Genomic DNA, 15,273 nt, shown 5'->3' with positions numbered 1-15,273 from the left:
AAGTATCTAGCCATGAAGTGATTAAAAGCACTGACTGTAGACTCACATTGCTGTTGTTAAATGATTCTTTTATTGTTGTGGGAAGTGTCAAGAAAACCAGACCTAAAATGTTTGACACTGTAAATTCAGGTATACCGTATTCACTGTTCTAACAGTTCAGGTTAGGGGGCAAAGCTGGAGATAAAATAACTGAACCTGCTTGTGATATTATAAAGTAATAAGCTTAGTTTCTTCTGGAGACTGAGGTAGTCTTTTAAATTTTTTTATTAGTCTTTTAAATATAGGATCCTGCTTTACCTCGTCAAAACTTTTTAGAATACAGTTTCAGTAAATGCAAAAAGATCCCCTTACACGTTGTTTGATATCGTGTGGCAGCTTGTTAGATTCAGAATGTGTCTAGCTGCTAGTAATACAAATTTTGTAGTTGAAAGCAGCAGTGGAATGGACCCTGTGCGGCCAACAGTTAGAAAGGGACAAAATGCGTATTTTGCCCAGGAGTGCTTTTTTTGGCTGGGCAGTAGAAGGATCTAGAGATAAAGGACTTGTAATTACAAACTCTGGAGGGCCGTGCACTTCATGAGAGTTCTGCATTGCCTGGCTCCTCCTATTGTCCCTACTGAATCTGTAAATACTGCTAGTCTGTTAGCCCTTGTTCTTTTATTCACTTGCTTCCCCTCTTCTTGGGGCTATTGGGCCACGTTGAGTGCAGGAAAGAGAAGGCATGTCTTAGCCTCTTCATTGAGCGTGGTGCAGACTTCTGAGGTGTATTTACAAAGCTTCCTTAAACTTTCAGAACTGTAGGCCGACTATTGCTGGTAGTTTGGTGGTGGGCCCAGGAGAACAGCTGTGCTGTGCCTCAGGGCTCTGTCTTAGGCCCAGCTCTAACAGTAATCCTCCTCCTTGTTGGGGTGCTGGTCTTTATTACCTTTCTGTCTATTTGATAAGTCTGAATTTTCCTTGCTCTCTGTTCTCGTCTGGTCTTACAATACCCGTTCTCTTGGGAGAATGAACAATGTGAAAAAATTAACCTCCCAGTGAAGCCCGGTCAGTTTTCTCTAGGGCATGGTAAGTTAAAGATGCATTTGTGAATAAAGTATATTCCTGAAGAATATTTTAGAGAATAATACTGTCTAACACCAAGTTCAACTGTGTGAAGTGTTTTGCTTTTTTCTTGCTCATGCCCTTATCTTTACTTTGACCAAAAAGGGATGTGTTTTCTTGAAAGAAGGTGGTATGCATTCTTAAAATATTATAGTAATGCTTCTACTGAATACTATGAAAAATGTTTGTCTGCTGTGTAGCAAAGCTGAATGTAACTTTCTCTTCATGGGGACAGAGCATGCTTTTGCATGTGCATGTTCAGGAACCTGCAGAGCCATTTTGAACTTGACTGATATTAATTTGAGGAAAACAGTTGCCATGGAAAACTTGATTGCAATTATTTTAAGTTTGGTAAAAGTGTTGGTAATGTAACATTGTATGTAACCAAAGCTGTATGCATTGATCTCAGGTTCATTTGTACTGTAAAATGTTTTCTTTTTTTTTTTAAAGGTATAGAGAAGACTGAGGAAAATAAGCTAGGTGATAAGGATTCACATCTGAAAAATGAAAAGGCAAGCACACTAAGATAAAAGACTACTTAAAAAGCCACTCTTTAATGGAAGTTTTGAAGTTATTGACTGGCTCTTTCGTAACAGGTTTTATCACAGTACATTGCATATTCTGATGGTTCAAACAACTTTCCTCTTTAGTCTTATTTTGCACTTGGCATCTACTTACCTTTGAGAGTCTTGGCCCCACTTTTCCTATTTATACAAAGTCTTTTGTGATTGATCTGAAATAAATGAGGTTGACACATTTAGATAGTTACTAAGGAATAGAAATGTTGTCAAACCTCAGTCACTGAACATGAACAATCACTGGCATCCAAAAAAATCCCCCAAATTACAGCACGCTGCTTTTCATAGTAGTAGTGAAGTGGCTTATGTTTTGTAAATCGTCACCTCAATGTAAAATTGTCACCTCATCATAACTAGCATGGCCCATATAATGCCCATGGGGAATACAGTACAGCCACTAGGTACTATGTCCTCTACATAAGCTGTGTTAAATTAATGCATCGTTCTATCTACTAAATGCCCTTAGTGCAACTGCATGGATGAAGCTTTAGGCATCATTTTTTACCCGAATGTATTCATACAGGAAACCACTACTTTCGTCCATTACAGAAGGACAAGACTTTTCTTTTTTCTTTTTTTTTTTCAAAATAAAGAATTCTTGAAGCAGATCTTTTATTTTGGTTTGTGTTTTTTCTTTTTCACCAGAAAAAAAGAGAAAGGTCTGGGAATAAAAATACATTTCCTCATTGATACTAGAAAAAACATATTTAAGAGATTACTGCTCTTTTCTTGTTGGCTGTACTGCTTTCCACAGATGTTAACTGTTTTTTCTTTAGCGTTGCTAGTGCTACATCACTTTTTCTGTTCTGTACTTGTTGCTCGTAGGATTAATCTCTTCAAGTTGTCAGTTTGCAGCACCGTGACAGTGTCTCATCACCCATTCCTCCTTTTCCACTTGTTCTTGTTCCACATTTCTGATCCTTCCACAGGCTGGTACTAGTTGTTACCTAATCATAAAGTGAGCTGTTTCTCATGAAAAATGTCTTTGTTTTTAGGAAGTTTAATTTTTGGTGGAATTATCTCCCTGAAGTTAGTTTAATGTGCATGCAAGTGCCAGCCAAGAATGATGGATAACTGGGGCAGACCCGACTTAGACTGTGATTGGGGACTATGAAGTTGGTCAAATGAGCTGTGGATATTAAAAGTGAGCTCCCATCCCAAGTGCAGATCTCACAGCCTTCCTTACTCTGACTGGTCCATGGTGCATGCTTCTGCAAGTCTGTTCAGGTTCCTTGTGAAGCAGAAAAGTTTGCTTTTTGTGTGCGTTGTGAGGTAGTTTTCTGCAGATTTAATTGACTTGTCTATAGGCATGAGGAGAATGACTTAAGAAATGGATGAACATATGTAGTAGTGGAACCTCTTTTTGTAACATTGAGGAGCTAATTTTGACACACCAGATCTAATGAAATTCTTCTACATCCACATAAATTATGGAACGACATCCTCTGACTTAGAAAGCCTGTTGTCACACAGCTATGTCACTATTTCTAATAGACGATCAGTTCTTCCCAGAAGCTGCTGCTCCTCTCTGCGGTTAATTGTAGTTCCAACTATATTATTCTGACTTGATAATTAAATTTGCTTTGTTCTTATTTTTGATCTTTTAAAAGAGAATTACTTATTCCTGATTCTATAATTACTTCAGTGTCCTAATTCAAATTCTACTATCTGTTAAACAATACAAACTATTTGTGCTTTGACTGGAGCATACACTTAAGTGGATTAGCTGTCTGTCTACAGTTCTTGAACAGTCTTTCTGTGCTAATATTTTTCCACTTACGGTAGCTTTTTTAGTGTTCCCTTTGTGATTAGCTTTGCCTAAGTCCAATTTATTTGTCGTCTTTCAGAACAATCACTATTCATTTTAATTACGCTTTTGCTGCTACCAAATCTTTTTCTGTTTACTTAAAACCTTTTAATTGTACTTCTTTTTTTCTGTAAAGCTGATCCTGTGAAGTGTGTTCTTATCTAGTCTAAGGCTTTTTCATCCTTTGATTCCATAGTTCTGAGGTTTGGGAAAATGGGATCTTGGTTAAGGAATATTACAAACCACCAACAAAAAAGTATTGGCTTTGCCGTTCTGGTTTGCTCAAACAACAGAGTGAATAGAAATGGATGATATCCTTTAATCAGTGGAAATGGTTGTCTTGTTCTTGATGTGAGGTCTGCACAGCAGTAACTTGTGGTTCTTTTAAAGCAAGAAGGCCCCAGTTTTTGGAATGACAGAGGTACTGAAGGAGGCTGGTGATTCTACAAGAGCAGAAAATGTAGTAATTGAGAGCCTTCAGTTACTTTGCAATGATGTATGTAAATGTTATGCTGATGCATGGTGCTAAGACTAAAACTGAGAATACAACTGCTTTGCCAAGCAGTTAAAGAATTCGGAGGAAAAACTGCTTTTGATTTGATTCTGTGTAAGATCAGAATATTCCTGCTGGAAGATGCCCTGACAGGGACTACAGTCTTCCTGAGGCACTAAAGATAGATGAGTCACTACAGGAATGCTTCATTTCAAAAAGGAAATTGCATAAAAAGGAAGGAGCTTTTAAAAGAAAGTATAGGGTGTTTCCCCTCCAAAAGCAAAACATTTTTAGGTAATAAGGACTTATCCAAAACAGAATATTGGAGGCTTAAAACAAACCTCTCTGGGTGTGGGAGCAGTATGGCTAAACAACAGTATGAAGGAGACAACTAAACATCCTGCAACTTTACAGAATTTGCGTTTTGTAAAGACCACAAGACAAAGAATCCCTCTTGGCTGAAGACAGTGTAGAAGAAACTAGCAAAATAAACAGCAAAAAAATACAAGGGCCAGTAGTATACCAAGGACGTTTTTGAAGGAAATCAAGGATGAAGGGTTAGAATTGTTATGTTACCATGCAATTTCTTGCTTGAGGCTCTTTAATAGCAGCATTTTTTTAACTGCTATAAAAGGATGCAGGGAAATGCGTGGAATATGAAAGATGTTGGGGGCATAGTGGTTTAAACAGAATAGAGTATAATACTTAGCCATACACGTGATAATAAGGTGCACCTTCTATGCAACTTTCCTATGAATTCTTACTGTGTCTTGCAATCCTGTAAATTTTTTGGAAAAGTCAGTGGAAATTCAGTAGACTCAGAATTTCCACAGCAGTTATTGTGGTCCCTTGCCAAAAAACAAACAAACAAAAGAACCCTTTGAATATTGAAGCTAAAGATGAAAATGAAAGGTCACCTCTCCCTTCACACAAAGCTCACTAATGACCTAGTCACTGTGGAAGACTAACAACAAGAGCCATCTAGTCCAGTAGCTTATTTGGCATTGTTAGTGTTGGACTAACAACAAGCAAAAAAAAAGGCAGTGTACATTGTTGGTGTAACAACAAGCAAAAAAAAAAATGGTGGTGGTTTTGGATGCCAGCAACATAAATCAACACAATCATTTTTTACTGATATATGCTTGAATTTTGGCCTATGTGATAGAGTTCCCCTAAACTGTCTGTTTTGGTGATATCACTAAAATTTTTTTTCTTTTGTACAGCATCACTTCCTGAAAAGCTTTCTGAATTAACTCAGGGATGTTTATTTTTGTTTCCTAATAAGTTGAATAATTAGTTCACTGAAAAATTTGATTTTTCCAGGAAATTAATGATTCCACAATTGCATTATTAAAATCATCTGCCAGCCCTGCAAGAAATACTGCTGGTCAGAAAGTCAGGACAGTACGTACCAGTGAAATACTTTCTTATCAAGCTACCAAAATACTGAGCTATTACCAGGATTTAGACTTGCCTAAATGGGGATACAGCGAAAAAAATCTTTCAGTAGAGGAAAGAAAACTTAAGGATGGTGAAAAGAATGTAGCTACTCCCCTTAAAAGAAAGCAAGATGTACCTACATGTCATTTGGAGAAAAAAAGATTACCTGTAAAGAACTATGCTTCACATGAAAGAAGATATAACTGGACTTCCAGAGAAGCAGAATTTTCTGAAAATTATCCTTGTGATATCAGGAGTTTGGGATATGAAGAAAAAAGAGAACTGCTTGCAAATGTAGAGCAGGCAGTGGCTTTTGTAACTACTATGATATTTCAAGATGGTTCTTCACAGCTCAACTCAGAGCAGGTTAGTGAATGATGCGTTTTGTTTAGAGGCAGTTTTGTGGAACCATTTGAACTGTACATATGACTCCAATAAACAAAAAAGTATGTTCATTGGGAGCATGGAATCCAGACCAGTTTTGGATATTCTTGCTTACAAAAATATAAAAGCAAAATGGGGTAAAACTTAATATTTCTGACTACATCTTATTTTTCTACAAAGTAAAATTTAAAGTAAATGGAACCACTTGGACTAAACAGTCATAAGTGTACTTCTAGTGAGACTGCTTGAATATTTTTCTTCTTTGTACGGTGGATTTGGGTTTAAAAGATGCTTTTGTCTGCTTCTCTATTCTGTCAATGGTGTGTGCAGTAACCGTAGTGTATGTGATGACACTCATATGGTAAAATACTTGGGAAGTTTTCTTTATAGAATTGCATAAAATCTGTCAGAAACCACTTTAATTATACTTAACAGGTCTTAACTTCATCAGTAAAAGGAATTGTTATATTAGTGAAGAACCAGACAGATCGTCTTTGTTCTCCCCGTTACTCTTCAAGTGACCGTACTTGGAATGCTGCTGATGGAAGTGACAAATTAATTTATTTAAAAACTGAATGGTCACCTCTTTGGGAACAAGAAGCACAGGCTCATAAGAAATTTGCTTGGTGAGAGCATGTAGAAATAAAATACTATTTTGCTTTTCGCAACGGTACTATTTTGCTTTTGGCAACAGTAATGTTCATAGAAAGGTTTGGGTTGGAAGGGACCTTAAAGATCATCTAATTCCACCCCATACTGCCATGGGCAGGGACACCTCCCACCAGCCCAGGCTGCCCAAAGCCCCATCCAGCCTGGCCTTGGGCACCCCCAGGGATGGGGCATCCACAGCTTCTCTGGGCAGCCTGTGCCAGTGCCTCACCACCCTCTGAGGAAAGAATTTCTTCTTTAATCTTTCATCTTTTAGTTTAAAGCCATTATGCCCTGTCCTGTCACTGCACCCCCTGACAAAGAGTCCCTCCCCACCTTTCGTGTATCCCCCTTTAGGTACTGGCAGGCTGCTGTAAGGTCTCCCCAGAGCCTTCTTTTCTCCAGGCTGAACAACCCCAACCCCCCCTCAGCCTCTCATCATAGGAGAGGTGCTCCAGCCCTTTGATCATCTTGGTGACCCTCCTCTGGACTTGTTCCAATACATCCATGTCCCTTTTATGCTGGGGGCCCCAGAGCTGAAGGCAGGGCTCTGGGTGGGGGCTGATGAGAGCAGAGCAGAGGGGTACCCTCCCTCACCCTGCTGACCATGCAGATTTTGATGCAGCTCAGGACACGGTTGGCTTTCAGGGCTGCAAGTGCACATTGCCGCCTCATGTTGAACTTCTCATCAACCAACACCCCCAGGTCTTTCTACTCAGGGTTTCTTTCAGTCCATTCTCTGCCCAGCCTGTATTGGTGCTTGGGGTTAGGTTGTGGTACTTTTTTTTCTGAGTTAGAATTTTAGTAATAGTAATAGCTACTCATTCACTTATAAAAGCTTTATGAACACACAATGGTTATACGGTTCCAAAAAAAACCAACAACAAAAAAAAAAACAAAACAAAAAAACCTTGAAAACTTATCTTCCATTTGCTGCACTGCATTTCTTACACAGTGTGTTTCAGGACATCATTATGATATATATCCTTTTTGAGCCCTGTTGGTATTTTTAATTTCGGAGCATGGAGTGCAATAGGCTTGTTTAATGACTGAGATGATGAATGAGGCTTTCTTAGGATTCAGAAACAATGTTACATCCAAACTACAAGCAAAAAAAAAGTAAATGCTTTGTGCATCTGTTTAATAGTTGGATTAAATCTTTTAAAAGTAGGATTATATTTTAAACTTCCACTTGGCATAGCCAAAATCTTTTTTTATTCCTTATTATTAACTCTGAAATAGTATCCCATAATGGCAGGGATGAGACTGATCTTTCAAAATAATAGTTGCATATTAAAATTTCTTTAGAATACTTTATAAATTTCAGTAATAATTGTTTTATTGTAAACTACTGAATTTGGGGAATTAAATTATAAAGCATTAATTTTCGCGATGTTAGACTTGCTTGCTGATCACATCTCTGCACCGCTCCACTGTATGACTTGAAACAAATCACTTCACTTACCTGTACTTCTCTAGATGCAATGTTGGAATTATAAAATGATTAGTTTTATAAAGTGTCTTCGGTTTTGATGTTATGTTCAGTTCAGAACAATCAATAAAGCAAGTTTTTGAACAATAAGAACTCAAGAATAAACAAGTTGAATAAGCGTATTACCTATGGGCTTTATCTAATTTTTCTAGGAACGGTGTAGTTGTTTAGCAGTGGATCAAAACTATATACAGTAATACTTTATGGTCTGCACAATTTATAATCTGTCTAAAATCTTGGTCCTCTGGTTTTATATCACTAAAGATATATCAACTCAAATTCTATAAAAAATTGTTTTTCCGTATCGCCTAAAATAAAGGTTACAAAAATGACACATTTGAATTATACATAGATTTTACTAATAATATTATAATATATGAGAACTATAGACATTTTCATAAATGATGGAAAAATGTGGCATGATATGAAGCATAGTAGACTTAAAGAGCAAATTAACACTAAGCAATTAGGTCAGTTTAGATTGTCTAACAGCTTTTAAATCATGATTTTACTACATTTACTCAATCTTCTGCAATCTCATTTCGTATAGTAAACAGGGATGCAAGTTGCAGTTTTAGATTAAGGTTGAATTTAAATTCAAGTGTCAAATAAAGATTTCTTTTCTTTATGAGTGCATGGTAAGTCACCTGCTAGGATGCTTAATTTAGTATAGAATGAAGCTCCAGGAATTGAATCGAGAATTTAATATTCAAATACAATATTCTATTCTTAAAGGAATAAAGAAATGTTTGGATTAGCTGTTCAGTTTAATATTAGTTGCTAGTTAAAGAATAAATTAAATGGATTAACTAAATCTAGTAGCAGTATAGTGCATGTTAATAAATTTCTTTCGTGCAGGCAAGTGTTGTTTCAAATGCTGCGTCACAAAGGTCCAGTTATTTGCTTCAATGCAAAAGATTTTCTGAGGACAGTACTTCAAATTTATGGTAATGAAATAAGCTGGAAACAAGGTAACTGTCTAATCCAATCTGTGACCTAATCCTATAATCTCTGTGCCTGTGATGTTTCTGTTAAAATTACAAGGTATAGAAGCAACTAGATTAGTGTTTAGGTAATATATTGGAGAACAGAATTTTAGTACCATGGAAAAGAAAACCCTTCTTGAGAGGTTTACTACCAGACAGCTGGCATGTCAAGATTACATATTTCTCCTTAGACTTGAGAATAGTTTAAGGTTAGATTCCAGTGGAAACAAAAGCTTTTAAAACAGACTTGACTACAGTTGAGAAGGTTGAATTGCTTCATGTTCCCTAGAAAGACTTCCTCTTCTAGAATTTCATCCTATCCTCTTGAGCAATGCTCATACTGGTCAAAATTAGAAATCACTTGAATACTTGTCTATTTATGATGTATGTCTAAAGGAAAGATAGACAAAACTCTAGAAGTATTTCTCAATATAGAAGTAATTTAAGCATTTTGATTGTCAGAAATAACTTATTTTTTTAGTTGCTGATAGCGTTGTGTTAGATCCAAGGATTGCAGCGTGGCTGATAAACCCCAGCGACACAGTTCCCTCTTTTGAATGTTTGACGCAGAAGTATTTTGAAAAATCCTTTTCTATGGAAACAGAAAATACAGATACAGGCACTTTGAGAAATGCATCGGTAAGTAGTTTGTTTTAGATTGTGGTTGGTTTAAAAGAGGAAGGAGATATTGAAATTATTGCTCTTGCCTACAAAATATTGAAAAAAATATTTTTTTCAATAAATAATACTTTTCAGGTAGAAGAAGAATATTATAATACTACTTGTTGGAAATCTAATGTTAAAGAGAGAGGGGAAGGAAGGGTTCACTGCGTTCTACCAAGATGGGATCAAATTCTCCAGGAACAGTTGCAAAATTCTGTATCTATACCCAAAAGTTCAATAACAAAATTGATATAAAACCTCATATTTTCTCTTTCACCTATCTGCAAACAGATACCAGCTGTCATTTCCAGAATGTCTAATGCCTTGCTCCTTAATTCCTGTGAACATATACCCTTTATTTAGTTTATTATTAAGAATTTTACTGAATCTTACTACATTCTGGTAAAGGTACCACATCATAAGCTGATAGGAAGGAGTCAAATATGAACTTAGAAGCACATGTATGCAGTATCTGAAGATTTACTTGGAGAGAATCCTTAATGTACTCCTTGAGAAGTTATTCCCAATAGTACAGAAATAGTCTTACTGTCTGTTGAAACTTATTTACTGAATGTTATAAAACTTTGATATTGGTATTTTGGGCTACTGCATTCTACTCTGGATGCATTAGCTGTCACAGGTTGTTTGAATGTTGAGAGCGTTAGTGTTGGAGGGAACTAATTTTAAAAATAGGTGTACAGTAGGCTAAATGGTGATTTCTTGAAACCTTCCACTTTCCAGAGGTGTTGCTTATTCAGACACAGGAATCATGTCATGATTGTAGAGTTTCTGGGATACAAACCCAATGATGTCAAGTGGACTTGAAATATGGACAGAGCTCACTCATATAAGCACATACCCAACTGCATAGGCCCTTCTGAGACAAATAAAGCCAGTTTACTTCAAAACACTATCTGTAAGCTGCTGTTGTTCAGAAACTACTTCAAGAATTAAGCTATTAGTGTAGGGAATGGAAAGAAAGGTAAACAGACAGAAGCTATACACTTGCAGGTTATTTTTACATGTGCTGTCCTGTCGTGTGAGTCAGCATCCTTAACTTGTTTCTTTCCATATTTTCCCTCAGTCTTTTGTTCTTTCTACATCACATCTATTCTTAGTTTTCATTTCTCAGCTTTCTCATCATGATTCCCACGTCTGAGTTAAATATTGAAGTCTTATTTTCCTCTTTCCCTGCTTTGGGTCTAGTTTGATTCCTTGCCCCAGCCACCTCCAGGGCCTTTTATGCTGATTTCATCCAAGTCCCTATTTATGCCTCCCTCTAACATGCTAATTATTCTCCCCCCTATTCCTTACCCAATTCATTAGTTCCCTGGACCCTCTCGCTTTATGTTTGACTTCTCTGTTTGCCCAGTCAATACCATTTTTCCTGTGAATCCTATCTTTTTGCCAGATTTTTCTGGTGCCTTCTTGCTCTGTCTTTGGTGATAGGTTCCTAACAGTCCTCTGTACTCCCAGAGGGCTCAAGGCCAGGCGATGCATCATGTCCTGTGCCCCACACCTTCAGTTTAGCTCCCTCTGTATTTTGCTAATCTTGTCCACCCAGCATGATACTTGGAATGACAGCTACTTTATTCTGTAGCCTGCAGCTCTGGCTACTCACTCAGACCCCTCTGCAGCATGGAGTGTGTGCTGCTTGCTGGTCTGTATATAAGGTGCTGTGCCAAAAGGCTCCACAAAAGTGGTCACAGTCCATATCCATTGAAACCTTTGCTGAAACGGGTGCTACGCATCATGCTGCTTTTGTCATCACTGCGTTTGCTGATAAGGAATCCTGAAGTCATTTGAAGCCTGCCACTGGGCTTACTTCCACCTCCAGAACGGATCAAGTAAGCTGGCTGTTGCTGAAAGCACTGTCTTTCACAGACAGCTCATTTTTTCCAGGATCACTGGGTATGGACAAGGTTTCTTGCAGTCAGGTCTATGTTTTTTTTTTTTTTGTTTTGTTTTGTTTTCTTGCTATGTGGTAGGAAAACCTCTTTGCAGCGAAGATTACCCCCAAAGTGGAGTAATAGAGTTGAGGATTCTCAACATTCCAAGGCTGAGGAAATGATTTTTCTCCTTTTTTTGGAAAGAGCTGTAGAAAAAATAGCTCACACGATGAAATGGTGAGCAAGCTACTTCCATCTGTCAAGGTTTTTTCATAGTGTGTTGCTTGTGGTAACTATTATTTATGATATGGGTGGGTAGGAGGGTATGTAGAGTTTTTTGTGAGACTGAAGGCTGGCACTGGAGGGCTGACAGAGGTCAGAAGAGAAATACCTTGGCATGTAGACCAATGGCATTCTTTAACCTGTTCTGATCACTCCTCTCAGCTGACATCATCTTTCTTTTGTTGTCTGGTTCTTTTTGAACACACATGCCTCATTGATGCATTTGTTATGTTCATTTAAACACAGCCTCCTCTTTTCTGGTTTCCAATGAGAGGCTCTTTTGAAAATGCATCTCCCCTCTCCCTTTCTTTCAGTCTTCTAAATTCTAGCCCTGATTTTACTAGACTAGCACCCACCTAATCCACTTCTTTATCTACTTGTAAACTGGCTTTTGTGTTTTTGAATTATATGTGCTTTCTTAAAATCTTTATCAACTCTAATTAAATTTTGCTACCCATTAAAATGCAAGTTGTGAAAGACTTATGTTGACCAGAAAATTATGGCTCGTTGTCTATCTAAAGCTTCATTATGAAAGAACATGCAGAGGTGATTGCAACAAGAAATTAAAGGTTTGATATAGCAAAAAGATCAGAATGATAAATACCTAGCCAATCAGACTGATCAATTCATTCTAATGTAGTAGTTTTCTAACTAAAGCCATATTTTCACAAGGACAACTATTAGCATGCAGTTGAAGACAGTGTAGTTGTCTCAGACTGGATATTTGTGAAGTGTCTTCATTGGATCAAACAAGAAATTGTCCTAGCGCTCTGATAATGCTTACCTGCTTTTGCTTTAAAAGAACCACTGCCTGGCTGGGCAGATGAAAAGCCCTGGAGGACCACAGTGTTCTGACATCAGACCTGTTTTTAAGATATTCTTGGCAACAACTTCAATGGCAATCTTCCTGGTTTAATCCATAATTCATAGCTTAATGACATCCAGTTTAGTAGTGATACCATATCTGGTTACATTGCATATGCTCTTCCAGATAATATAATCTTGTTTTTATTGTTTGCAAAACATTGGATGCTTCATTCATATCGAAGCATTTTCTTCATTTTCTGTGCAGTCTTAGAGTGTAAATCTGATAACAAGTAGAATGTCCTTGCATTCTCATCACAGAAGGACCAAAGGGAAGATTCTGAATATATCAAGTGAAAACCGTGAAACTGTGGAATGGGCAACAAAGCTGGATTTGGTAGCATAATTTCTGAGAGCTTACTCTGGTAAGCAAGACACCTTCTAGCTCAGTTTGAGTGGAGAAAGCAAAACATATTTCTTCTGGAGGAGATTTTTTTTTTTCCAACTTTAGATATTCCAAGAAAGCAGTAAGGTAAGACGGTTATAGAATATCTGCAGGTCTGGAGAGAAAAGAGAGACTTCTGCAGCTCATAGCATAAAATCCCCTCATTTGTGTTCCACCAGCTCCAGGGCAGGGATGCAAATAATAAAAATGAGCACAGAATAATTAGGATTCCTTCAAAATATATATAGGGTGAATGATAATTCTGGAGATAGCTTACTTACAAGGTGTCCAAGGGACCCTGTCAGTGCTTTTTCAATTGAGAAGCCTTCCATGTGATTTCATGGCCATTTGGTGTCCTGTCAATCAGGACGAGTCTGTTTACTATTCTTGACAGAAAGATGTAATTCACTTGGGAAACAGATCTTGAATTTAGTTGGAACCCTGCCTGTGTGTACTATTTTAGTAAAAAATGATCTTGGAATACCCTGCTCACCAAGAATCTAGCCAAATCTAGGTCAGTCCCCAGCTATGCAGTTATTGAGAAGGAAGCAGCGAATGTAATCAGATTATCTTCTAAAGCTGTTAGGGTCCTATTGGACTCAAAATTGGTTTCTCCTCTGAGTCTTCCATCAGATGTCCATTATACTCATGTTGTTAAATATGAAATAGTAAGCTTGAGCATTCTGCATTTCTATCTGCTATAGATATTTTTTTCCAAAATATTATTAACAGGAATCTGCAGTCAGTATTGCGCTATATGGCATAATTATCTTGCACTCTGGGTTTCTGGACTTCCCACAAGACTACGGAATTTTGTGGGTATAATGTAGATTTTCCCTGACTTCTCTCAGGATGGTTTTTCCTTCTCTTTCCTTTTCTTTTTCTTCTTCTTTTTTTTAAAATTATTTTTATTTATTTTTATTTTGTTTGTTTTTACTTCCTATTTATTATGCATTACAGAACTAGACTAGAATCTTTCTTAGAAGTCTTAATTATCCTTTTTAATGCCTTTTGTCAAATGATTCTCTCATCTACTTTTCTGGATAATCAAATATTGAGCTGAGGTATCGAACTTCAGAGTATCTCACTAGATTGAGTGGGCATATAAGTAGCATAGAATTATAAAATAGCTTGAGTTAGAAGGGATGCACAAGGATCATTGAGCCCAACTCCTTGCTCCACACAAGATTACAGAAAACTCAGACCATGTGTCTGAGAGCGTTGTCCAAACACTCCTTGAACTCAAGCAGCTTGGTGCCGCGACCACGTCCCTGGGCAGCCTGTCCCAGTGCCCGACCACCTCTGGGTGCAGAACCTTTCCCTAACACCCAGCCTGACCCTCCCCTGTCCCAGCTCCATGCCGTTCCCTCGGGTCCTGTCGCTGTCCCCAGAGAGCAGAGCTCAGCGCCTGCCCCTCCGTTCCCCTCGTGCTGGAGCTGCAGGCTGCCATGAAGCCTCCCCTCAGCCTGCTCCGCTCTGGGCTGAACAAACCAAGGGACCTCAGCTGCTCATCACACATCTTCCCCTCTAGACTCTTTACCATCTCTGTTGCCCTGAACAGATGAGCTTCCATGTAATTACAGGTAATGAATCCACAGTAGTTGCAACCTAGAAAGAAATCCTGGAATCGTTATTGATAGTTTTCTGTTGGTTCAATGTGTTGCAGCAGCAGCAACGACAACAACATATAGGTACTGTAAGGAAAAGTATTGAGAGCAAGAAAAGGGTCTTTTTTTTTTTTTTTTCTTTTTTTTTTTTTCCCCCAGAGTAAATCTTGGTGTAGCCACAGTATGCAGTCTTGAAGACTGCAGTTTCGGTCTCTGCATTTCAAGTAAGGCATACTGGGCTTATAAAAGGTACAGAGAAGGGTGTCTGAAATTGCCCTTCAGAAGATAAAACAGCTTCTTTAGAAGAAGAATGTGAAAAAATTGGGGTTCTTTAAGTGGGAGATGGAAAGACTGGAGGGCACCCAGTAGCAGTTTTCGAAGATATTATGGAGGCAGTAGAGAAAGTCAATGCAGCTATTCAGCAAATACTGCAGTATTATAGCCAAGAGTCATTTGATGAAATCAGGAGGACATGAGGTTAAAAACTGATATATATATATATATATATGTATATATATAAAATATATATTTAATGCAGTTAGTAATTAAGTCTCCATTCCGTAGATATTCAAGGAAATGGTAAACTTATTTTTGAAGGAGTCAAAACCTGCACTGTCCCTTAGAGATGTTAGTCTAACTTTTTCATGAAAAAAT

General features: G+C 37.7%; 1 protein-coding gene across 4 annotated transcripts in view; it reads left to right on the top strand.

The window, feature by feature from the left end:
• The window catches only part of POLN (DNA polymerase nu), a 110,638-nt gene that overhangs the window by 12,047 nt on the left and 83,318 nt on the right, over window positions 1-15,273 (top strand). For all 4 annotated transcript variants that reach the window (XM_066995606.1, XM_066995602.1, XM_066995601.1 and 1 more), the window contains 5 exons: window positions 1,552-1,613; window positions 5,303-5,785; window positions 6,239-6,429; window positions 8,802-8,914; window positions 9,411-9,568. In XM_066995606.1, coding sequence (XP_066851707.1) covers window positions 1,552-1,613; window positions 5,303-5,785; window positions 6,239-6,429; window positions 8,802-8,914; window positions 9,411-9,568 — 1,007 coding nt within the window. The remainder of the gene's footprint in view (window positions 1-1,551; window positions 1,614-5,302; window positions 5,786-6,238; window positions 6,430-8,801; window positions 8,915-9,410; window positions 9,569-15,273) is intronic.

This window comes from Anser cygnoides, chromosome 4 (assembly GCF_040182565.1).
Source record: "Anser cygnoides isolate HZ-2024a breed goose chromosome 4, Taihu_goose_T2T_genome, whole genome shotgun sequence".
Classification (NCBI taxonomy): Eukaryota; Metazoa; Chordata; class Aves; order Anseriformes; family Anatidae; genus Anser; species Anser cygnoides.
This window is presented reverse-complemented; position numbering and strand designations above follow the sequence as displayed.